At 37.0% G+C, this 25,459-nt stretch overlaps 3 protein-coding genes and 1 long non-coding RNA gene across 4 annotated transcripts; 2 read left to right on the forward strand and 2 right to left on the reverse strand.

Annotated features, from left to right (window-relative positions):
* The first annotated feature begins 3,464 nt into the window (after window positions 1-3,464).
* On the forward strand, window positions 3,465-4,110 carry LOC143363714 (uncharacterized). The gene is made up of 3 exons (XM_076804260.1): window positions 3,465-3,515; window positions 3,598-3,801; window positions 3,895-4,110. Exons 1-3 carry the CDS (start codon window positions 3,474-3,476, stop codon window positions 4,108-4,110), a joined length of 462 nt encoding a protein of 153 aa, XP_076660375.1. The 5' UTR covers window positions 3,465-3,473.
* LOC143363711 (uncharacterized) lies at window positions 4,088-4,819 on the forward strand. Its single transcript, XM_076804256.1, has 3 exons — window positions 4,088-4,215; window positions 4,338-4,482; window positions 4,556-4,819. Exons 2-3 carry the CDS (start codon window positions 4,358-4,360, stop codon window positions 4,758-4,760), a joined length of 330 nt encoding a protein of 109 aa, XP_076660371.1. The 5' UTR covers window positions 4,088-4,215; window positions 4,338-4,357; the 3' UTR covers window positions 4,761-4,819.
* Window positions 4,820-17,513: 12,694 nt separating this feature from the next.
* On the reverse strand, window positions 17,514-18,884 carry LOC143363717 (uncharacterized). Its single transcript, XR_013083895.1, has 4 exons — window positions 18,768-18,884; window positions 18,317-18,385; window positions 17,836-17,889; window positions 17,514-17,764 (listed from the first exon to the last, which is right to left on the reverse strand). It is a non-coding gene; the product is annotated as an uncharacterized LOC143363717 (long non-coding RNA).
* A 551-nt stretch (window positions 18,885-19,435) lies between these two features.
* Window positions 19,436-20,830, reverse strand: LOC143363715 (uncharacterized). Its single transcript, XM_076804261.1, has 4 exons — window positions 20,302-20,830; window positions 19,904-20,225; window positions 19,651-19,795; window positions 19,436-19,517 (listed from the first exon to the last, which is right to left on the reverse strand). The coding sequence occupies exons 1-4, from the start codon at window positions 20,590-20,592 to the stop codon at window positions 19,436-19,438; spliced, it is 840 nt and encodes a 279-aa protein (XP_076660376.1). The 5' UTR covers window positions 20,593-20,830.
* Window positions 20,831-25,459: the final 4,629 nt, after the last annotated feature.

Here is a 25,459-nt window from a genome sequence, read left to right on the forward strand (position 1 = left end):
GATTAATTTCGGGTTATGTGCACTTGATGTTAAGTGTCAAATCCATGTTTAGGATTTCCTGTGATGAATCTGTAAAATTAACCGAAACTAATTAATATTTGAAGTGTTAAAATGAATGGTTTTTAGAGTCTGTAGTAAATGTTGAAGTATTATCACGGGGTTCACTGGGCATACGAAACCCGGCATTGAGAGGTGCCAACCTCATGTTACTGGTCTTTCCTTTGGGTTGGCATGCCTACTGAACAACACCGGCTTGGGTGTGCTTTCTATTGTCTATTCTTTTTGTTCATGCTCAACGCACGTTTTGTAAAACCTTTCTCTCTTCTTTATTATTAAAACTGTTTATACAATTATTCCTTGACGCTTTATTTCCGCAACAATCATAACAACAGTAAATGTTAGGATATAATGATTTTACTCGAAATATGATATCGATGAAGTCTATATTAAAAGATAAAGTTTATGAAAGAAGAGTACAATAATTAAATGTGAATATAATACATCCAAAGGAATGCATGCATCATTCAATTTTTGAAATTAATCTGATTGTGAATTAAAATAGTGACAACGAAGAGCGAAGAACTGCAAAATTATACAAATGTGTAGAATTGCTTTCAAGGCTCCTGAATAATTCTGTGTAAAAAAGATAATTTAGATAAGTATATTCTGCCTATAAAACATAATCATTTTTGTAAGGAATGAATACGATACTTTGTGATTTTTCAAATTTATCTTTTACATGTGGTGTACGAAGCAGAACTATTAGCGGAATTATTTTCATTTCAACTTGGACAGATCATGATTATTGCGGGAAAATGTTTTAACGGTGAGTAACATGTAACTTGTGATCTTGAAAAGTATTATATTCTCAAATAAAAAGCATTAATAACTTAATTATATGTTACGTACATGATCGTGCTTTTTACAATTTGTTTTAAAACTGTTAATCACCGTGTAATGTCACGGCAGCTTTTAGAATGATAAATGTAAACGGAGATTGAATTTCCCCAATCAGATGTACGTGCTTTTTTATAGACAGATAATCACTTTTCTTATTCATTTTAACTATATAATATACAGTGAAAAGTGAACCTTGCGTTTGAGCTTTAATTCATGTATTTTAAATTGCCATGACTGCTACAGAATTTGTCCGCTTCAATGTATAAAGTAAGTAAAGAAAAGATTAAGTAAGCAGTGCTGCGTAGAATTCAAATATACTTGAAATATTATAATATGTAAATAGTTTAAGATTCTATAACAATAAAAAGTGGGAACTTAGTAAACTCGACTCTAAACAGTTCTGTATTTATTTCATTTTATGTTTTGTAAAGGCTTTTTTATTGATAAGTACTTGTTTAGAAAGTATACAATAATTTTCTAGTCACAGAGGCTACATTTTTTACCATTTATTAGATAAACTCAAAGTGTCTTATGAAATACACTAATTTTACTGTGCACTAGTTTCTATTATGTGACATACGTAGTATGTCACAATAAAAAAATGGTTCAGGTAAATGTTATTCAGTTTGATGAGAGTTATCACAATAATGTAAATTGATACCGCTTTCCATTTAAAAAACTTTAAGAGTCAAAATAATTTGTTGTGTATTAAGAGATTAGCCTCTGTGGACTAATTAATTTAATAGAAAGATGCAACGAATACCACCATTAGATTCTCAGTAAACAACTTGTAACTCTTTATTTTGCAAACTCTGCATATTTAATTAATATTGGGTTATTCGGAAAGTAATTTCGTTTTTCGGGTAAATATTTGAGAAAACCCTATTTCGTAAACAAATAGTTATTGAGATACAAGCTGAAAAAGTTTTGCAGAATTTGACTTTGTGGTGTTATACGTATAGACAAAAATAATCAAGATAAAATGTTCCACATTCTTTTTCAGCGTATATCTCAATAACTACTTGTTTGCGACATATAATTCCTTTCAAACTTTTTCTCTTCTCGATGAGTAGGATATGTTGATGTAAACAAATTTTTAACAACAACGTTCTTTGTTATAACTAATTTTACGGCAAGTTTCTATATCATCGATAATATCATAAAGAAAAGAATAAACGAAACCAAACCAAAACCGAGTATATCTTCATTTTTATGTTCGTCACAAGCATTTGTTTAGTCAGCGACCATCATTTGTTATTTTACATGGACGCAATTTTACGCACGCAACGCGTAGCTAACAAATATCACAATATATTGTTTGAATCAATTATTCAAGGTAATTATCGTATTTCTATATTCATTTCTATAAAATGTGTAATCTTAACTTTACCATGTCGTTAATGTTTTACCACTTTTTTTTACATTTGTTTAATTGTGGCTGTTCAAAATTCATTGTATAGACGATAATATTTTGTTTTCTGAAACTACGTATATTGTTAATAGATGGAAAAAATCGCAGGGAAAGCGAAAGGGACTTTTATTTATGTACACAACGATTATGCTTACAATAAAGATAGTCGCAGTGAAAACATTTATCGGTGCAACACTCGACGAACTACACGATGTTGTGGGGCTGCAATGACTCTTAGCGATGGTTCTGTTTCGTTAATAAAACCCCATAATCACCCTGGTCAAGAATATCTTGCTACACGGTATTTGATGATTCAAGAAATGACGATGCTGTGTCGGGAGACATTGATCCCATTTAAACAAATATTTGATGATGTTTGTAGAAAGTATGTTTATGCTTACTGTTCTTATGTGTTTCTTTTATTAACTTTTTTTGGAGAAATATTGATCTACCTATCGATATGTGGCACTCTCACCGATTTCAAAGATTTTTGAATATGTTGCAGAAATGATTAGGGATAGCAGGTGCACACAGGAAAGAACAACCATAAGGAGTTAGTTTGTGTTAGATTTTTAAAACGTGGGTGGGGGGGGGGGTATTTAAAACACATTAAAAAATCACAAAAATTAATTGTTGCCAGTGTCACATATCGATAAATTCATTGAAATATTATACAAATGTTTATTTAAAGACATCCAGATGCTGCAGCTCATTGTTCATTTACAAAATTAAGGCCAACGTTGCACAGACAGAGAGCTAATTTCAAACCCGCAATTCCACAATCCTTAGAAATTTTGTATGGCCAGATGAAAATTTATCAACCATTGGAAAATCTAAATGTATGTCTTGTGAAGTCATTAAAAGACGAAACCGCTGTAATAATTACAACTGATGGGTTGCTGGAAGGATTGAAGAAATCAAAAGAAATATTCGTTGATGGAACATTTGCAGTAAGTAGCATAAAACTCTTAGAAATTTTATAATGTTTTTCTTTAATGATTTACTTTAATGATTACAGAAGCTATTTAACTCAGATGTTTATATCAAGTATATCAAACTTTTCAAAGTAAACTTTTAATGTGTATATACTTAATAGATAATAATAATAATAGCAAATAATAGTAGTCGTCTGTAATTTTAGATTTTACCCAAGGAACCTCACATGGGGCAGCTCTACACCATCCATATACGCTGCATGGATAATGTAAAACATAATTTATATTAGATTTACTTCTTAAATTGTATGCAATGCTCCTTCACGAACATAAAGAATTGCTTTTTTTCAGGGTATTGCAACTATACTTGTTCTATGTGAAAGACGGACGGCTACACTATATGCTGCTATATGGAAAAAGATATTTAATTTAATACCTGAATTGGCAAATAATATAAGATTCATAATGAGTGATTATGAAGCAGCCGCTGTTATAACTCTACATGAGTTGTTCCCTAATGCACATATACATGGTTGCTGGTTTCATTATTGTCAAGTTTGTGATACTGTTTGAAGTTATATGTTATCATACATATTACAATTTTGTCTATTATAGAAAACTACATTTTTTGTCATACATATATTGCAGGCTATTCTTCGAAAGTGGCGCAAGCTTGGTTTGACTAATGTACCTAATACGGTTGTGCGTATGGCAATGTCTCTGGCTTTAGTACCTGAAACAAAGTTTCAAGAAGCCATATTAATTATACAAGAAGAGGCAGACAATATAGCAAGTAATTTTCCCAATGTTCTTTTATTTATGACTTACATGCGAACTAATTGGTTAAAAAGGCATCGCAAGTAAGCGTGTACAATTGCCCAGTACGCACTAACAATATTGCAGAGTCTTTCCATAATGTTGCTGGTCTAAAATTAGGAAAACAGAACATAAACGTTTGGGCATTTCTGGGTATAGTATTATTTAATTTTTTTCAATAAATCTATTTACAATTTAATAACTATATATTTACATCGTTTGGCATGATACTCTAAATATGCGGCAGTGTGTAGTTAAATGTTATTAAATTTTAGAAAAAATAAGAGATTTGCTTATGGATCAAGAATTAGATTTGAATCGTCTACAAAATGGTGTAGCATCTCGAAAACCACGTACTCGTGAAAATATTAGTCGAAGGAAAAATATTGCTAAAGCTCAAGCTGAATTTGATACTGGAAGGTTAGTGTATCACTCTTTCTATTTATAATTATTTTTAATGTATATATGTTTTTAAATTTATATGATTTTGTAGATTATCTCTAAAAGAGCTTTTAAGTATATTCCATCATAAAGACACAATTTTTAAAATCAATACAATCAGTGCATTGGCAGGTAAATATGTATTTAGAATTCTAAAGCTACCGCATAGAATTAAAATATTTTTTCTACAGATGAAGATATTAATGAGGAAATTGCTGATGCTAACTGTTTTGCCGAAACAACTGATAATCCTATAGAAAGCGGTAAATAAATAAATTTTATATTATGTAGTACGTATTATCGATTGTGTACATATATATATATATATATATATATATATAAAATAATATAAAATATATATATATATATTTGTTGTTAAAGGTACACTAGGATGGATGGATGCAAAATCGTTACCAGGTGCGACTCCGGCATCATTGAATTCCTCGACAATACAGCATGGGGCAGTGTCAGGTTATCTTCATTCCACATATTTAATCTCGATTTTTCTGATTCGTAATTATTAACCCATTAACGCCCAAGAATTTTTTTTTAAATTTTAGTAAACGATGGACAAAACATCTAGTCAATCTCAGATTGCGCTAGAAGCAAACAAATATAATCTTGTTATGCTGTACTCAAGCGAGTACAATGGGCGCTAATGGGTTAATACAATAAAATCAAATTTTTCATATAATCAAGCAGTACGGATAATTAATTGGACATATTTTTTTTTAGATGATTATATTATTGAAATACTTAACAAGGCTGCGTGGGAGCGAAAGTGGCTCTAAACCAGGGAGGGCAATCTCCCATGTATAATGTGTGTGTAGGGGCTACGTATGCTGCCGTACCTTGCCGCAGCGATAGCATCGCCGGCATCAGCCGCGTGCAAGCGGCAAGAGAGAGTCGCCGCTCTCGACTCTACGTGTCCGACGACCCAAGGCGGATTTGCCGCCGCCGAGATTACACAATCTCTCTCTTGTAATAACCTTCGTCGAGATAAGACATAATAAAGTTCTCTGTACTACAACACGCAACAGTGCCTTCCATCCAGTTTCCGGTTTCCCGGCGGTAGTAGGCCGCAGTCTGGAAATTCCCCAGACCGTAAACCTACATCTGGTGACCCCGACGTGATCGCTGCCGACGTGATAGTCGTGTTTTCGGAAAATTTTCGAAACTGTGACGAGGCATCGGACGCCTCGTGGAACGGACATTGCCTGTTGCTGCCGTTGTACATCCGCCGACGTGCTTTTCGTACCGAAAAGCCTGGCTGCACGTGCTCGGAAACCGTGCACGTTGTTCGGAGATCCGACGAAGAAGAGGTTTCCTGGCGGCGAGCAATCCGCCGTTCCTGTTTCCAGGCGGCGAGCAGGCCGCTCGCTGCACGTTGCAGCCGCCGAGCGTGAAGCCATCGACGCCACGTGGGTACCACCGTCGCCACGTGGGTACCACCGTCGCCGCCATTGCTGCCGCTACGAGGGTACCATTATCGCTGCCGTTGCTGCCGCCACGTGGGTACCACCGTCGCTGCCATTGCTGCCGCTACGAGGGTACCATTATCGCTGCCGTTGCTGCCGCCACGTGGGTACCGTTGCTGACGCCGCTGCCGAAGCCGTGAAAAGCTGCCGTCGTGGTGAAGTGAGCGTATTTTTTTAAGTCGTTTTGGTTCCGTTTTAATTCTAGTCTCGCGTGTGAAAAATGTCGCAACCCACGCCGGAAGATAGAATCGCACGGTTAGAGGCGGAGCTCGAGGCCGCGCGCGAACTTTTAAACGCCCGTTCTGCATCGGATGCCGACGCGTTCGCGAACCGCGTAGATAGTTATCGTGCGCCGAAACTCCCCGCATTTTTCAAGAACGACCCTGCGCTATGGTTCGGACAGGTCGAGGCGTCGTTTCGAAACGCACGAATTACGAGCCAGACTACAATGGCCGACACCGTAATTGCCGGCCTGGATGCGGATACCGCGTCGGTTATATCCGATCTCATATTGTCGCCGGATCCCGTCGCGCCGTATAATCGAATCAAAGAGCGCATTATTTCCACTCTCTCCACTTCGGCCGAAACGAAACTCCGGCAGCTCCTCAAGGGGCAGGTAGCGTCACATGGCAAACATTCGCATATCTTGTCACTTATGCGTAATTTAAACAATGGTGCTTGCGCAGATAATGTGCTAAAATCGATTTTTTTCGACCTGCTGCCCGAGCAGTGCCGCGCAATCCTAGTCGCGTCCAAGCATGACGACCTGCAGGAGATGGCCCTTCTGGCCGACAAGATCGTCGAGACGATACAGCCAGCGAGCGCTTCTGTCCTCGCAGCAGCTGCCGACGTATCACGGCCGGGCTCCATGCAGGAGCAGTTGGACAAACTCTTCCGTGAGGTAGCTAGATTGAATACCGCGATCGAGCGTGTCTCGCGGACACGCCAGCGTAGCCCCGGGAGAAATGCCGCTTCGAGAACGCGGAATAGGTCCCAGAGTCGTGACCCTTCCGGTCTCTGCCGTCTGCATGCGAAATTTGGCGAACGCGCGTTTCGTTGCATTAAGCCGTGCGCGTGGCCCAGTCCTCCTAGAGCGTCGGAAAACTGAGGCCACCCTCCTCCTCGGAGACTGTTGGAGAGTGTTATGCGTCCTCGAAACGTCTCCACATACGCGACCGTAAGTCAGGCCGTACCTTTCTCGTAGACACAGGTTCGGATTTGTCTTTGCTGCCGGTTTCAGCTGCGTCGCGTGCGCGTCCCAGCGCGTTTAAATTGTTTGCCGCGAACGACACCCGTATCGATACGTATGGCGATATTCGCGTTGCCCTCGATTTCGGATTGCGCCGCCCGATCGAGTGGAATTTTTGCGTAGCAGCAGTCCCGTATCCCATCATAGGAGCCGACCTGCTTACGCATCATGGTCTCACGGTAGATTTGAATAGGCGTCGCCTGATAGATTCTGCTACCGGTTTGTTTGTTTTGGTCGGTATCGCGAGCTCTCCCTCTTCATGCGTGAACGTCCTTGGACCGTCGTTCAAGTACTCTAGTATATTAGCTCGTTTCCCGCAAGTCATCGGACTCGAGCAACCGACTCCTCTCGAGTCGCGCGGTGTGTATCATCACATTTCCACCACCGGTCCCCCCGTCGCGGAGCGTGCTCGGCGACTATCGCCTGAAAAACTCAAGGCCGCGAAGGCCGAGTTTAAACACCTGATCGAGGCAGGAATTTGCAGGCCTTCTAGCAGCCCTTGGGCTAGTCCGATCCACTTAGTCAAAAAGAAGTCCGGTGAATGGCGGGTATGCGGAGATTACCGCCGTTTGAATAGCGTGACGATACCCGATCGTTACCCCGTGCCTCACCTGCACGACTTCCCGGCTAACCTTCACGGCAAGACCATTTTCACGGCGCTAGACCTGTACAAAGCGTATCATCAGATACCCGTAGCTGCCGAAGATATTCAAAAAACTGCCGTCATCACTCCTTTCGGCCTTTTTGAATACTGTGCAATGACCTTTGGCCTCCGCAACGCGGGGCAAACTTTTCAGAGATATATAAACCGTGCTCTCGGCGATCTCGATTTCGTTTTCACGTTTCTCAATGACATCCTCATCGCCTCTTCCTCTCCGGAAGAGCATGAGACCCATCTGGCGATCGTCCTAGAGCGTTTACGTGACTTTCATCTGCGCGTGAACCTGGATAAATGCCGTTTCGGCGTATCCGAGTTAGTTTTTTTGGGACACCTAGTTAACTCTGAGGGGTTTAAACCCACTCCAGAGAAGGTCGAGGCTATTAGTCGTTTCCCCAAACCGCGCACGATCGACGACCTGCGTCGTTTTCTAGGAATGGTAAATTTTTACCGGCGCTGTATTCCTCACGCTGCCGCCACTCAAGCTCCGTTGAACGCGTACATGCAGGACGCGCGTAAACGTGATAAGCGACCCATCGTATGGACGCCCGAAGCCGAAGCGGCTTTCGTTAAATGCAAGGATGATCTTGCGAACGCTGCCCTTATAACGCACCCCTGCGAATCGGCCACCGTGCGCCTTGTCTCAGACGCTTCCGACGTGGCCATGGGTGCAGTTCTCGAGCAGCTGTGTGGCGATAGTTGGAGACCGCTCGCCTTTTTCTCGCGAAAGTTTTCCCCGGCTCAGTGCAAATACAGCACATACGACCGTGAGCTTACCGCAGCTTACGAAGCTGTGCGCCACTTTCGCCACTTCCTAGAAGGTCGCGAATTCATTATCTACACCGACCACAAACCGCTCATCTACGCCTTTGCGCAGAACTCTGAGCGTGCGTCTCCTCGGCAGACTCGGCAGTTGTGCTATATAGCGCAATTTACGTCGAAGATTCTCTTCTTGCCCGGAAATGAAAACGTCGTTGCCGATTCGCTCTCGCGTACCGAGGCAATCCGTCTGCCGACGCAATTCGATTTGAATGAGCTCTCTCGCGAGCAGGAAAACGACCCCGAGCTCAGGGAAATTCTTGCATCGCCAGACCACTCTCTCGCCCTTAAGAGGCTCACGTGGGGCACAGATCACTCTCCTGTGTATTGCAGCGTATCCGAGGAGTGCATCCGTCCGTATATCCCCGCCTCCATGCGCGAGCGGTTGTTCAAGCTCTTTCATTCTCCCGCACATCCGAGCGCGAAAGTCACTGACCGACTCATACGACAGCGATATGTCTGGCCCGACATGCACCGCGACATAGCTCGCCAGTGTAAGGCGTGTGTTGATTGCCAGCAATCCAAAATTTCTCGACACGTCAAGCTGACTCCGTCCCAGTTCGTCGCGCCCGACGGACGTTTTACTCACGTACACATCGACCTTGTCGGTCCGCTGCCGGTCAGCGAAGGCTTTCAATACTGCCTTACCATGATCGACAGATTCTCTCGCTGGGCTGAGGCCGTTCCCCTGAAGGAGACGTCCGCTCAGACGGTCGGCCGCGCCTTTTTTGAGCATTGGGTGTCACGTTTCGGCGCTCCTGCATTTTTGACGAGTGATCAAGGTCCGCAATTCGAGTCACAGCTTTTCTCAGCCCTCCTGGCGCTCGTTGGCTGCCGGAGAAAGAGAACCACCGCGTATCACCCCGCGTCTAACGGCATGGTTGAGCGCTGGCACCGCGTCTTGAAGGCAGCAATTATGTGTCACGCCAATCAGCAATGGTCGCGCGTCTTACCTATTGTACTGTTAGGGTTGCGTACCCATATCCGTCTCGATACTAACGCTTCTCCTGCCGATTACGTTTACGGAACCTCGTTGCGTCTGCCGGGCGAATTTTTCCTATTAGATAATTTTAGCCCTGATCCGCAGCCATTCCTCGAGGAATTCCGACAGTATATGCGTGCCGTCAAGCCTGTGCCCGTAGCGCACAAGCGTAGCGTTAAAACCTTTGTATACAAAGATCTCGGATCATGTTCGCATGTATTTATGCTTGTTAAATCCGTGCGTAGACCGTTGGAACGGCCTTACACGGGACCCCATCGGGTGCTTCAGCGTATTTCCGAACAAGTGTATTCAATCGAGGTCAACGGTTTACCGCGCAACGTCTCCGTAGAGCTGTTGAAACCCGCGCATAGCGTTTGCGAGGGACTTGCAGTCCCAGTATCGATCGGTGCCCCGTCGCTGCCGAGCGTGCCTGTGCGCACCTACTCGCGTAAAAGAGTCACTTTTGCGGACTCCGTACATTAGGTTAAGGTTTTGTAAATATACGCGTAGCATGTAAGTCGTAGTTTATAAGAGTCGTTTGTAATTCTATGTAGCCTTAGAGCGAAAGTTCTTATCTGTTGTTCGCTGCCGCTTTTCCTTGGGGGGGAGTGTGTAGGGGCTACGTATGCCGCCGTACCTTGCCGCAGCGCTAGCATCGCCGGCATCAGCCGCGTGCAAGCGGCAAGAGCGAGTCGCCGCTCTCGACTCTACGTGTCCGACGACCCAAGGCGGATTTGCCGCCGCCGAGATTACACAATCTCTCTCTTGTAATAACCTTCGTCGAGATAAGACATAATAAAGTTCTCTGTACTACAACACGCAACAGTGCCTTCCATCCAGTTTCCGGTTTCCCGGCGGTAGTAGGCCGCAGTCGGGAAATCCCCCAGACCGTAAACCTACATGTGCACTTTAGCAGTGTCATCTAGATTGGTTCCCTCGTTCCCTCAACTAAAACCTATATATATAGCTATACGATTCTACTCACATACGCATACACAGATACCTACTGTTCAGTACGATTACTTTAAATTTAGAATTACACTTATACTAAAAGGATATAATATGTTTTGCAACAGTACATTATTTTAACAATATTTTATTTAAAAACATAATAATACATAATTATACATGTAACAGATAATTATAACTAATACATAATACATACATATAACTAATACATAATGATAATATCTTTATCCACTTATTTTGTACGTTTTGTTACACTTGCTGCTGCACTGCTCTGCACCTCACTATCCTAAACAAACTTAAAAGAATATTATAATTAATGCACAAAGTAAAATTCGAAAAATAAGCTCAAAAATAAGTAAACTGAGTGTCGCGGGACAAATGTACTAAAGGAAATAGCGCGAAGCTTGAAAAATATGGTTCACAAGAGCACCGCGCTGCACAGTGGTGCCAAATGGCCAAAAAGCGGCAAAAAATCTAAAATCGAAACTATCCAACGAATTTGTTTGAAAATTTGTGGAGTGATTGCCACAGATACAACGGTTATTTGGCAAAAAAATTTTTGTAAAAAGTTGTTAACATTAAGTAATATGGGGTAATCGAAAATCTCTATTTTCTGGCCATTTTTTATTTATGAAAGCATACAACAAATTCTTTAGTAGATTTCGGTCTGAAATTAATTGTTTTGGCAAAGTGCAATATTGATCTAATTTTGTGCAAAAAATCACGAGATACTTCGAGATACTTTCGCCGCAATTTAAGTTTAAATATCTACTTTCGGAATTTCCAAGAATGAATCGCACGGACGATTATTTGATGTTTCAGGTGAAATTTTTAAGGGATACATATCAGATAATAATAAAAATGTGGCATTCATACATATAAAAAAATATTTAATAACAATTTTTTATGTTAAATAAACAAAGTTTTTTGGTAGTGCTACAATGAACGCTATAAAAATAATTTATGTAAGATAAAAAAAATTGTTATTAATGTGAGATGAATGAATGGATGTGTGTGTGTGGATGAATGAAGGGTGAGCGGCGGGGACGCGAGAGCCGCCAAATGTTTAAAGGTATCAGGCGTTGCCCCGCAACCTTCGCGGCGCGAATCACCTGAGCGAACGGAAAAACAGCGCAAGGGATGCGATGTTTTGACGTTCGCTCGAAAAACGCTAGGACAAGCGGCCGTTGCCCCGGGAAGTAAACAAATAAAATAAATAAGACGAACGCTATATAAAAACGGGACAGACGGGTATCGGAGTTAGTTAACGATTGAAAATAGATGGTGAAAATCGTATAGTCGGGTTTCTTTTGTGTCGAAAAAATAATAGTCGAATCGGTAAAGTTTTAGAATTTAAGTCGTGATTGTGAAATATATTGCCAATAAATATCTGCATAACCAGTCAGCCGGCTTTATTCCTACATAATTGGAACACCGATCGCCGCACGAGGTGGCGCTGTGAGTTTCTAAGTTGTTACGACGAGTTGTGTTTGGTGGCTCTGTGTATGGCCACAGCACAAAAAAGACGATGAGACGACGCTGTGACGGACATTCGAGGGCGAATGTCGTTGCAGGATGGCCGAGTGTGGGATCAGGACCCCCAGACCAAAAAGTATGTAGGAGATCGGGAAGAACGGGAGGGTTCCGTGGGTGAGCGCGTTAGTCGATCGGCTACCACCAGTGAGGTCGCGGGTTCGATTCCCGGCGGCGGTGCCCTCGTTTTTCCCGAGATCCTACATTAAATATTTTTTTATACATAAAAAATTAACAAATCATATGCACTTCACATTTTTCTTTATTAATTAGAAATATTCCTAAAAAATTTCACCTGGAACATCAAACAATCGTAACTTCCGCACGATTCACTCTTGGAAATTCTGAAAGTTGATATTTAAACTTAAATTGTGGCGAAAGAGTCTCGAAGGATCTCATGATTTTTTGCACAAAATTAGATCAATATTGCACTTTGCCAAAACAATTAATTTCAGACCAAAATCTATTAAAGGATTTGTTGTATGTTTCCATAAATAAAAAATGGGCAGAAAACAGAGATTTTCGATAAGCCCATATTACTTAATGTTAACAACTTTTTACAAAAATTTTTTTGCCAAATAAGCGTTGTACCTGTGACAATCTCTCCACAAATTTTCAAACAAATTCGTTGGATAGTTTCGTTATTACAGATTTTTTGCCGCTTTTTGGCCATTTGGCACCACTGTGCGCCGTGCCGTCGAGATACCTCGTCTGTGATAAGAGACTAAAAGAATAGTGTAATATACTTTCACATAGTTACACATACTTTCACTTTCGAGATATTGCCGATTAAAATTTTGATCACTAATTCCTTTCGAATTTGTTTTCATGACCCTTTTTCTGATAAATACGTAAATCCTATACTCTAAAGCTCAGCATAAACCCAAATTTTTAGAAATTTTGACATGCTACGTTTTTCCTGACAACCACAGAACTTTTGCTAACTCCAATAAACGCGTTACCGAGCGTCGAGCTCTGAAAGTCGAAGAGCCAGCGACTGAAAAAACGGCATACATACAATGTAAGCAGATGGAGAATCACGCACGATTGAAAGTTTAAACTTTTAGATTTTTCAATATACCTTCATAAAATTATTACGAGTGAATTGAGGTACTTTTCCTGATGAAAATGAGTTCAAACTCGAGTGTAATCGAACAATTTTTATTGATACGTAATGTTACGATAAAAATTATAAGCTTATTGAAGATAGTCCAAATGATGTCATGTTTAGACTCATTTTCATCGCTATGATAATTCTAGACTTATGATTCAATGAGAAAAGGGTAACACGTTTTCTTATATGTCTCTATAATCAACAATTTTTAATATATCAAAAAGTCACCATATTTAAATTTGAACAAAATCCGAAATTTAACTCTGTTGGTTTTGGGAAGCAAGGTATTTACTTATTTAGAAAGAATAAAAAAAACACAGATATGATCATGAACGATATTTGATCGATGTTTCCTCTACTAAGGCTAGGCTTTTACTGAACGACTTCGGCAGCTCGTCGATACGTTGGAGAAAAATAAAACATCTGAATGGGACACGTCGGCGGACCAAAAAGAAGCGCGGCTCTGTCTTTGATTCGATACCTAAAGACACCGCGAGATACAATGTAACGAGATACATATACAACAGTTAATGGAACCGTATTATAGATATAATTTCTGTACAAATATCTATACTCCCACTCAGAAATTAATCTTTAAATACTTATAGAGAGAACATCGTTCATTTCCCTTTTATTATTATTATTCTTGGGCAATATACAAATGGTTCAACATTCGTTGCAATGGATTGAGGAAAACCCAAAAAAAACTCAATCAAACCATTATTATCGTTTAACAATTTCTTATCACTCGGGCTCCTCCAGTCCGATCTGCTTGCGCATATAATTGAACTTCACTGTTGGTATTGGTTTTGTGAAAATATCCCCTAGTTGTTCACCTGCCCAATCAGAGTCTACATAACCAGTCAATATAGTTTTGAAATCATTTCTTTTATAAATTAAACGGTATCTTAACGATCCTTTCACATATCTTAAGACCCTTTTTAGATTCTGCCAGAGTTCCTTATTATTTTTATTTTGATATCTGCTGAGCAAGTTCACAGCGAAACATAAATCAAGTCGCGTGCATAGCATAGCATACATTAAGCAGCCAATAAGGTTCACTATTACACCCACTCATTTTGTACTTTTGCAAAACATTCTGTAAATAGACGCTTTGATCTAGAGTGATTATATCGTCTTTTCTTTCAACGTTTATTCCTAGGAATAATCTCATTTCGTTCATATCTGTCATTGAAAACTTTCTTTTTAAATAATCTTTAAAGTTTTTTAATGTGCTTCTATCGTATGTAACTATTAAGAGATCGTCAACGTACAAAATGACATATATATTTTTACAAATATGATTCCTATCGAGGAAATATAAACAGCGATCTACAGAAGAGTTTTGAAAGCCATGGTTTTTGAGAGTGACTTCAAAAAGTTGAAACCAGCATCTGGCCGATTGTTTTAAGCCATATAATGCTTTATTCAACCTGCATACTTGATTTTCTTGCGCTTGAATACCTTCTGGTACACGCATATAAATCTCCTCTTTCAGTAGACCATTCAAAAAGGCTGTCTTAACGTCCATTTGGTGAATTAATAAATTATACTGATTTGCAAAGGCCAAAAGCATTCGAAAAGTTGCAATGCGAGCTACAGGCGCAAAGGTCTCATTATAGTCTAATAAATATTGTTGACTAAAACCTCTTGCAACCAATCTCGCTTTAAATTTGCATGGATTTCCGTTTTCATCCATTTTAATGCTAAAAACCCATTTGCAATCAACTATATTTTTATTATTTGGACGGGGAACTAGGTTCCACGTATTGTTATATATTAGGGAGTCGATTTCATCTTTTATCGCTTTCTCCCACTGAATCTTATCATCACGGTCTTTTATCTCACTATACGCTTTGGGAACTTCACAATTTGTTGCGAGTGCATAAGCATGATAATCATGCTCCTCATTATAATTTATATGAGGTTTGACTTTAATTCTTGCACTTCTTCGCGAACCACTTTCATTAGAGTCAATTTGAGCATTAGTGTTTTCGATATTCCTTTTATCAGACACTATTGTTTCGCTCCTTTGACTTTTGCTGATTTCTTTTTCTTCATCAGCTTCTTGTGATTTTATTGCTACGATACTTTCTTCTTCAAAGTTATTTGTGTGTACAAAAGGTCTTGAATTTTTAAAATTAATCTCATCAAAAATGACATCACGGGCTATCATGAATTTTCCTGTATTCGCGTTTAATATTTTATACCCGTTTTTCTCATAGCCTATAAATATCCCTTTAAACGATTTCTTATCAAATTTACTTTCTCTATTTTTGTCGTGCACGTAGACGGTGCTACCAAAAATTCTTAAACGATTTAATTTTGGTTTCCTATTATGCCATAGTTCAAAAGGAGTTTTATTCTCCGCGATGGCTTTACTTGGAGAAATATTAATTAAGTGGGCTGCTGTTAATATTGCCTCTCCCCATAGCTCTTTGTATAAAACAGCACCATGAATCATGGCGCGAGCTTTTTCTAATAGAGTTCTGTTCATTCGTTCTGCTATGGGATTTTGCTGAGGCGTATACGGAACTGTCAATTGATATTGAATACCCTTTTGCACACAAAAAGCTTTGAATTCATTTGATAAGTATTCTGTCCCATTATCGCAATTCAAATTTGCGATTTGTAAACTGAAGTGTGATTCAGATTTGGCTACAAAGTCTTGAAAAACTTTGAACACTTCAGATTTAAACGCGATGAGATAAACGACCGTGTAATGTGTAAATTCGTCAATGAATGTAACAAAATAACTTTTTTCGTCGATTGTTTTTGGTTTAATTGGTCCACATACATCAGAGTGGACAGTAAACAGAGGTCTAGTTATGTGACTCCTGTCCCTTCCTTTTGAGAAAGGCAGACGCGCTTGTTTTCCGTACACACAAGCTTCACATAAATCCTGTGTAGGATTAATTCTGTCTATTAATTTCTTACCAACGATTAAATCATTCTGTTTCATTTTAACGAATTTAGAACTCTCAATATGACCCAAACGTTCATGCCACAATTTGTATGTGTTTGGTACTACGATATTATTTGCATATGTTTTATCACACATCAATAGTAAATGTTACACATATTAAATTTTGTGCTGACTTACCAGTGAGTATGGTCTTACCACCTTTCGTTACTGTAACTTTGCCAGTTTCGCTAAAAATGACTCTCATTCCGGCTTCCTGGATTCGGCGAACGGAAAGTAGGTTGTTTGGGACATCGGGTACGTATAATACATTCTCCAGAACTCCGGTAACTCCTAGATTTGTCGTTATTTTAATCGAACCAATCTTCGTTGCCGTGATAACTTCTCCTTTCTTTGCAATTGACACATGAATGGGCTTCTTCAATGTTGATAAAGTCACGAAAAAATCCATTTCATTAACCAAGTGATCTGTAGCACCTGAGTCCAATATAAAATCTATTTCAGCAGAATCATTTGATCTTTTATTATTTTTTATTTGAACTCCTGTCATAAACGCGAAGCTTTCACGCTCTCCTTGCACTTGAACGGTTTGAATTGTTCGCGGCCGCTCTTCAGCCGTAGAATTCCTTTTGTAATAGTAGCAGTCTTTCTTTTCGTGGTTTCTTCTGCCACAATAATCACATTTTTTATAATAGTTTTTGTTAAATCCTTTATTTTTAAAAAAACGACGTTGATGATTATTTTCATTTCTTTTAAAACTTGTCTTAAATTTTTTATCTCTCTTTATCCTCTCATTATCCCTTTTTGTTTCTATATGCAATACTTTTGCACTTGTTTTCACAGTATCACAAGTCTCTTTCCCGTTCACTTTAAAACTTAAAATAACTTTAAAATTAGTTCAAATTAGTTTAAAGTAACTTTAAAATTACTTTAACTATGTGCCTGGGCCCATAACCTGTTGGTTTTGGGAAGCAAGGTATTTACTTATTTAGAAAGAATAAAAAAAAACACAGATATGATCATGAACGATATTTGATCGATGTTTCCTCTACTAAGGCTAGGCTTTTACTGAACGACTTCGGCAGCTCGTCGATACGTTGGAGAAAAATAAAACATCTGAATGGGACACGTCGGCGGACCAAAAAGAAGCGCGGCTCTGTCTTTGATTCGATACCTAAAGACACCGCGAGATACAATGTAACGAGATACATATACAACAGTTAATGGAACCGTATTATAGATATAATTTCTGTACAAATATCTATAAACTCCAAAATGTGTCCGTTTTCGCGTGGTATGACCCATCTGTGAAAGTCAATTAGAATCTCGTTGTAAATATTGAAGATCTCTTAGTAAATAATTATCGCATCCGCTGTCTAGTGATAGCCGTACCGTACACCCAAAAAGGCCAATCGCCAAAAATTGTGTTAAAAACTCAAATATTGAGTTTTTCCAATATTACAAGTGGCGTATTTAAGTTTGTAAATTTAGCCTTTTTGCCCAGCAATTGTGTATGTCCACGTACGTTCAGATTATCTGTAAAAAACAATTTAGTAAGAAATGAGTTCTTCTCTAGCAATACTAAATGTAGTCCATATAAATTTTACTTTTGTCCTCCAATTCTTCGTTGATTCTTTTCTTCGTACATTTTTTATATGCGCCTGGAATTATTTAAATAATTATTAAGATTGTAGATTTACCGGTTGTTATTATAGTTTGGTTAAATGTTGTCTCTCTACTGTACCCAGACAGCACTGAGACGTCTTAAATATGTCTCTAATCAAGTAAAGTCGTTTTTCCAGGATTGCAATACAAAAAATTTGTTTTCAGTAGACAATTTGCATTATTCAGAAGCATACAACTGCGCATATAGCTATTTTCATAGGTACATGCTTGCCGAATAATGCAAATTACGCCTCATAAACGTAAAAATAGGACTATCGAGGGCGATCGCGGCCTTGATTAATCTTTTATCTAGCACTTTTCACTGCTGAAAAATCCCATCTTTGTATTATCGAGAAATGAGAACGCGCATCCTGCACCCTTGCAATTCTGGAAACGAGTCTACCGCCTTAAGTATTAACTTACTTTGATTTTGATCAGTAATTTCATTTTCTATAACAGAAATCGGTTCTGGAGTAGTGCAAACATGATCCGCTATAAATAAGGAAAATATTTTATATATTTTATTAAAGTGATTATTAATTTAATATTAATGCATTATTAATTAGATGATGTCTAGGTATAAGTAAAATGTTGAAATTTTGCAACCTCAGTAAATCAATAAAAGAGATTAAAACATCAACATCAGAGATTTAAACATCTCTTAAAGAGATTAAATGATTTTTTTATGAGAATCCTCATTACACATCGTTTTAACCAGTCCCGCGTGCTTAAATTATTAACACATTCGAGACAGGTAACGTAGTCCTACGACATTTCAAATTCTGTAGCTAAATACCGATAGCGTAGTCGTAGACCTACGTTCAGCCGACCTTACGGTATTCAGCTATAGGCGGTACACAGCTAAAAGTCTCACTCGATAACCGCCAGTCGTGAATGTGTTAGGGTCCCATGGAAATCATCGACACAGATTTTTCCGACATGGTTTTCACCGACAACATTTCACCGACTCCAGATTTGACCGACAATAGCTTTGGCCGACAACGTCTTTAACCGACAATGATTTTGACCGACATCGAATTTGGCCGACAACGTATTTGACCGACAACAACTTGAGACGACCACAGTACACGACCCTAACCCTAACCCTAACCCTTTTTTTTTTATCGTGAGGAAATGTTTTATACATACCCCGACTCCCTGGGGGAAGCCGGGGTTATGTGGGATTCTCCCCGAGGGCGGAACCCTCGGAGACTACCCACTAAAAAAAAGGGTTAGGGTTAGGGTTAGGGTCGTGTACTGTGGTCGTCTCAAGTTGTTGTCGGTCAAATTCGATGTCGGTCAAAATCGTTGTCGGTTAAAGACGTTGTCGGCCAAATCTGGAGTCGGTGAAATGTTGTCGGTGAAAACCGTGTCGGAAAAATCTGTGTCGGTGATTTCCATGGAACCCAATGTGTTAACAGTTCAAAGTAAAGGTGGATGGAAGCTTATTTTGACTGAGGTCATTGCGGTTTTGGGAAAAACTAATGTGCGATGAAAACAATGCGCGATTAGAACAATCCCTATTTTTTTCTACACCAATTTTCATACTTTACCTTCATAATCTCCATACATTAATATCTTATGACCCTTATGAAACGATAATAAAAACTCTTTCAAAGTTAATCTAAAAAACAATAAGTAAATATCTTTTATGTGTAATTGTATTTTTTAATCTATGTATTTTATAAAGCATTATAAAGAAAACAATTAGACATAGTTTAAGGAACCTAAGCATAACATTTAGGACAAAATCAAACCTTCCACTAGCAAGATGTTTTTGTAGTGTTCCAATCTTATTATCTCTTATTACACTTTTCTTGTTGCTTTTACGACGTACACATTGTCCTTCATTGAGTCTTCTTATTTTAATTTCTTCATCTATTATTAGTTGCTTTAGAGTTTCTGTAAAGTTTACAGTTAATTTAGCTTGGATGAGAAATCGTTTTATAAAATTTTGTTTTATACACAAATAAAAATGCATAAACGAAATAAAATTAATGAAAGAATTACCCAAAAATATCCATATGTTTTTTTTTCCTCTTCCTAGCTTCAATGAAACAACATTATTGTAAGACTCGGTGGTATTGTTTGTTCTCATAGGACAATCATATACTGAAACTTTTTCTGCTTTTGGCAACCACGTGGATCGTATGTATTCGATAAAAATTTTAATTGCAGCATGCTCAGCGGTAAAAAAAGCTGCTTCTCTTTCAATTTCAGTGAAACCTTTTTCAAAGAGGTCTGCAGGAGCTAAAGCTAAAGTCATTGCCATTGACAATACTTTAGTTGGTGCATCTGTGAGACCTAAATGGCGCCATTTTCGTAATAAAGCCTATAAAACGTACAATTAGTTTAAAATTATATCTTTTTATGGACAGAAACTTTATTCCCTATAAAATTATATAAACCTGATTATAGTGGAACCAGCAGCCTTTTACACTGCTCGATGGAAACTGCTGCTCCAATGCAATCATTGCTGCAGTTTCATAGTCAGTCATCGTAAACTTCAAATTCTTATGAAGCATTGGAGCTAATTCTTTTATCTTCCTCCATATTGCTATATACATAGCTTTTGTTAATGTTTCGCACAATATAAATATTGTACCCACTCCCTTCGAAAGCAAAACTTTAATAAGTATAATACAAGCTCTAAAATTTGGTATTACTATCAATACGATGTGCATTTTTACCCTGATCATAGGGCAGTTAACATGTATTAAAGGGAACGAATAAAAATTGTATTCACTTTTATGCTTGTAGTAAAATAACAAAATAAATAATGTTACAATGGGATATTTAAAACAAACGTAAAAATTTCGAATGACAAAAGATAGAATTTATTTATTACGATACAGATTTATTCGTTACTAATAAATAATTTTTCTTCAAATAATATCGTTACTCGTGATTCAGGAATAAATTCTTTCGTTACCCTTTATAGTCAAAATACAATTTTCCTAATATTGCCTATACACATTATACAATTATAGTATAAAAACTAAAATAACATACTTTAATAATGCATATTATACTTACAGTATCCATGTATACAATGTGAATAATATAAAGTTGTGCAATTGGTGGTTTAGAAGGTAAAATCTTGAATGGAAATAAAATACAAATTGTATAAAATTGAATAGAAATAAAATATAATATATATAAGAGATATAATATATGTACGTAAAAGAATACACACACACATCACATGTATCACATTATGTCCCCCTTCATATCAAACACCTTTCGGAAGAACATTTTTTTTAACATTTTATGTTCCTTCTGAGAAATTAAAAACAGTCCACTTATTATATAATCCGTTCATACATAATGTATACATTCAGTATTATGTCTGTACTACATATTACAATGAATACCAGGTATTTCGTTTATCTTATCCATTTTAATGTCTTCATTACTTTTACAGATTAAAAAATGTAGAAAAAAATAGTTGTTTTCATTTTCATGTTTTTCTGTCAAGAAAATTTTTTTCATGTTTCAAAGTTCATCGACAATTTTTTTATAACAGCGACACATTTTTACTATTGTAGCTAATAAAAATGGATTTTAAACACGTATGTTGATCTTGAAATGACCAAACAATTCATAATAATTTGAACGAAACTAATAAATTTAATATTTTCTTGTCTTACCAATGTCTTTGTTATTTTACAAGAAACGGTCCTTGCCTGTCCAAGTGGCAACAGTTCACGGTAATGAAATACCGTGCTGGAAGTGAGGACACTACATCTATAGTCAGCAGTCGCTCGAAAAATTCTTGACTTAGAACATAATTAATAAAGTAAACCTCTATAGAAATATTTTCTTCGTCTTGAGAGTGATAGAAGTCATATGAAGTATTTCTTGATAGCCTCCTTTAAATTATCATGAATTTTCAAACTTTTGCAAATTTTGCAAATCTTTTTCCAAACTACTTCAGTCTAATAAACTTTTTGAATTTGCAAAAACAACAACGATATTAAAGTGGACAAAATCATAGAAATACCTTATATATTAATAATAATATGTATACACACTTTACACGCTGATATAATGTTGTGTGTATTGTCTTATGTGTCTATACACACATAAATTGTACAAGGTGTAACAGAATATGTGCAATCCACTTCAGAAGCTGATTGTACATCTTAAACAATGAAAAAATTCATATAAACATATGCTTGATCTATCTTTGTTTAAGAGATGTAATGAATTTTGTAAAAAGAGCAAACTCTGTCCGTACACTGCAGTAAACCGATATATCTCATAAGTATATAATAAATTTTATGATTTCGGCACAAGGTTCGATCATTTATAGAAAAACAGCAAATGTGTAATTAATTAAACATGTTTCTCGATGTTTCGATCCTTATGTGGATCATTCTCAAAGAGACATTTTTTGCATCACAAAATTAAAACAGAAAATTCGTTTTATCTCACAACTAAAGACAGAAAGAACATTCATTTATATGAATATTTTTCACTGTTTTTAGGTATAGTATAATCACAGTTCCTGAGTTCATTCTCATATGTTCTGTTACACCCTATATATTTTACTTTACTTTGTAACTTGCATACTACTTACGGAAAAAGTACCATCAGCATAGATACAGTGGGAGGTATCAAGAACCTTCAAAAGTGTGCCAGTAGTGAATAAAATTGCTGCTTTACTCTCTTCATCCTTTATTACTATTTTAGTAATGTTATCCATGAAAGAATGAATCTCAATGCAGTCACTTATCGCGATTAAATTAGGTGCAACTTGTGGGTAGCTTTTTTGTCTTTCTCGGAAAAGTACAGCTTTTATACTGTTATACGATAATGTGCTTGCAGCAATAGAATACCTAGACAAAAAAATTTTTTTAGTTTGTTAATATATTTTTAATCTATTTCATATTGTTCAAAGTTTCTTTCAAAAATATGGGACAATAATTACTCTCTACAGATGTCATCGAATATCTTTTTTAATGGGATTAATGTCTCCCGACATAGTTGAAGCATATCACTCTTCATTTTCTCCCGCTGGATTGTATGAAACAATTTAGAATGGTTGTGGGGTTTTAATAAAGTAACACAACCATCGCTAAGAGTCATTGCAGCCCCACAACATCGTGTAGTTCGTCGAGTGTTGCACCGATAAATGTTTTCACTGCGATTATCTTTATTGTAAGAATAATCGTTGTGTACATAAATAAAAGTCCCTTTCGCTTTCCCTGCGATTTTTTCCATCTATTAACAATATACGTAGTTTCAGAAAACAAAATATTATCGTCTATACAATGAATTTTGAACAGCCACAATTAAACAAATGTAAAAAAAAGTGGTAAAACATTAACGACATGGTAAAGTTAAGATTACACATTTTATAGAATTGAATATAGAAATACGATAATTACCTTGAATAATTGATTCAAACAGTATATTGTGATATTTGTTAGCTACGCGTTGCGTGCGTAAAATTGCGTCCATGTAAAATAACAAATGATGGTCGCTGACTAAACAAATGCTTGTGAAGAACATAAAAATGAAAGAACATGAACATGAATGAATGATACTCGGTTTTGGTTTGGTTTCGTTTATTCTTTTCTTTATGATATTATCGATGATATAGAAACTTGCCGTAAAATTAGTTATAACAAAGAACGTTGTTGTTAAAAATTTGTTTACATCAACATATCCTACTCATCGAGAAGAGAAAAAGTTTGAAAGGAATTATATGTCGCAAACAAGTAGTTATTGAGATATACGCTGAAAAAGAATGTGGAACATTTTATCTTGATTATTTTTGTCTATACGTATAACACCACAAAGTCAAATTCTGCAAAACTTTTTCAGCTTGTATCTCAATAACTATTTGTTTACGAAATAGGGTTTTCTCAAATATTTACCCGAAAAACGAAATTACTTTCCGAATAACCCAATATTAATTAAATATGCAGAGTTTGCAAAATAAAGAGTTACAAGTTGTTTACTGAGAATCTAATGGTGGTATTCGTTGCATCTTTCTATTAAATTAATTAGTCCACAGAGGCTAATCTCTTAATACACAACAAATTATTTTGACTCTTAAAGTTTTTTAAATGGAAAGCGGTATCAATTTACATTATTGTGATAACTCTCATCAAACTGAATAACATTTACCTGAACCATTTTTTTATTGTGACATACTACGTATGTCACATAATAGAAACTAGTGCACAGTAAAATTAGTGTATTTCATAAGACACTTTGAGTTTATCTAATAAATGGTAAAAAATGTAGCCTCTGTGACTAGAAAATTATTGTATACTTTCTAAACAAGTACTTATCAATAAAAAAGCCTTTACAAAACATAAAATGAAATAAATACAGAACTGTTTAGAGTCGAGTTTACTAAGTTCCCACTTTTTATTGTTATAGAATCTTAAACTATTTACATATTATAATATTTCAAGTATATTTGAATTCTACGCAGCACTGCTTACTTAATCTTTTCTTTACTTACTTTATACATTGAAGCGGACAAATTCTGTAGCAGTCATGGCAATTTAAAATACATGAATTAAAGCTCAAACGCAAGGTTCACTTTTCACTGTATATTATATAGTTAAAATGAATAAGAAAAGTGATTATCTGTCTATAAAAAAGCACGTACATCTGATTGGGGAAATTCAATCTCCGTTTACATTTATCATTCTAAAAGCTGCCGTGACATTACACGGTGATTAACAGTTTTAAAACAAATTGTAAAAAGCACGATCATGTACGTAACATATAATTAAGTTATTAATGCTTTTTATTTGAGAATATAATACTTTTCAAGATCACAAGTTACATGTTACTCACCGTTAAAACATTTTCCCGCAATAATCATGATCTGTCCAAGTTGAAATGAAAATAATTCCGCTAATAGTTCTGCTTCGTACACCACATGTAAAAGATAAATTTGAAAAATCACAAAGTATCGTATTCATTCCTTACAAAAATGATTATGTTTTATAGGCAGAATATACTTATCTAAATTATCTTTTTTACACAGAATTATTCAGGAGCCTTGAAAGCAATTCTACACATTTGTATAATTTTGCAGTTCTTCGCTCTTCGTTGTCACTATTTTAATTCACAATCAGATTAATTTCAAAAATTGAATAATTCATGCATTCCGTGGGATATATTATATTCACATTTAATTATTGTACTCTTCTTTCATAAACTTTATATTTTAATATAGACTTCATCGATATCATATTTCGAGTAAAATCATTATATCCTAACATTTACTGCAGACTCTAAAAACCATTCATTTTAACACTTCAAATATTAATTAGTTTCGGTTAATTTTACAGATTTATCACAGGAAATCCTAAACATGGATTTGACACTTAACATCAAGCGCACATAACCCGAAATTAATCACGACTTGGCCGCATTTCCATCACTGTCTAAAATTAGTGTGCGCATTTCTATTTGTTCGCGATTCGCTTGTGTCCAGTTTTATCTGTGCGCAATAAATATGTTTCCAATTCTATTTGTGCGCAATTGAGATGTGTCCGATTTTTCGTGTGCGCAATTGAAACGTGACCAATTCTT

The sequence above is a fragment of the Halictus rubicundus genome, unplaced genomic scaffold (assembly GCF_050948215.1).
Source record: "Halictus rubicundus isolate RS-2024b unplaced genomic scaffold, iyHalRubi1_principal scaffold0101, whole genome shotgun sequence".
Taxonomy (NCBI): Eukaryota; Metazoa; Arthropoda; class Insecta; order Hymenoptera; family Halictidae; genus Halictus; species Halictus rubicundus.

What these genes read in the sequence shown, in the direction of transcription:
- LOC143363714 (XM_076804260.1), top strand. Translation starts at nt 3,474, where the DNA reads ATGGGGCAGCTCTACACCATCCATATACGCTGCATGGATAAT. An exon ending in ATATACGCTGCATGGATAAT is followed by an intron (nt 3,516 to 3,597) that starts GTAAAACATAAT and finishes GCTTTTTTTCAG; the next exon opens with GGTATTGCAACTATACTTGT. An exon ending in GCTGGTTTCATTATTGTCAA is followed by an intron (nt 3,802 to 3,894) that starts GTTTGTGATACT and finishes CATATATTGCAG; the next exon opens with GCTATTCTTCGAAAGTGGCG.
- LOC143363711 (XM_076804256.1), top strand. Translation starts at nt 4,358, where the DNA reads ATGGATCAAGAATTAGATTTGAATCGTCTACAAAATGGTGTAGCATCT. An exon ending in GCTGAATTTGATACTGGAAG is followed by an intron (nt 4,483 to 4,555) that starts GTTAGTGTATCA and finishes ATGATTTTGTAG; the next exon opens with ATTATCTCTAAAAGAGCTTT.
- LOC143363715 (XM_076804261.1), bottom strand. Translation starts at nt 20,592, where the DNA reads ATGATCAGGGTAAAAATGCACATCGTATTGATAGTAATACCAAATTTT. An exon ending in GCTGGTTCCACTATAATCAG is followed by an intron (nt 20,226 to 20,301) that starts GTTTATATAATT and finishes TACGTTTTATAG; the next exon opens with GCTTTATTACGAAAATGGCG. An exon ending in AAACATATGGATATTTTTGG is followed by an intron (nt 19,796 to 19,903) that starts GTAATTCTTTCA and finishes TAAACTTTACAG; the next exon opens with AAACTCTAAAGCAACTAATA.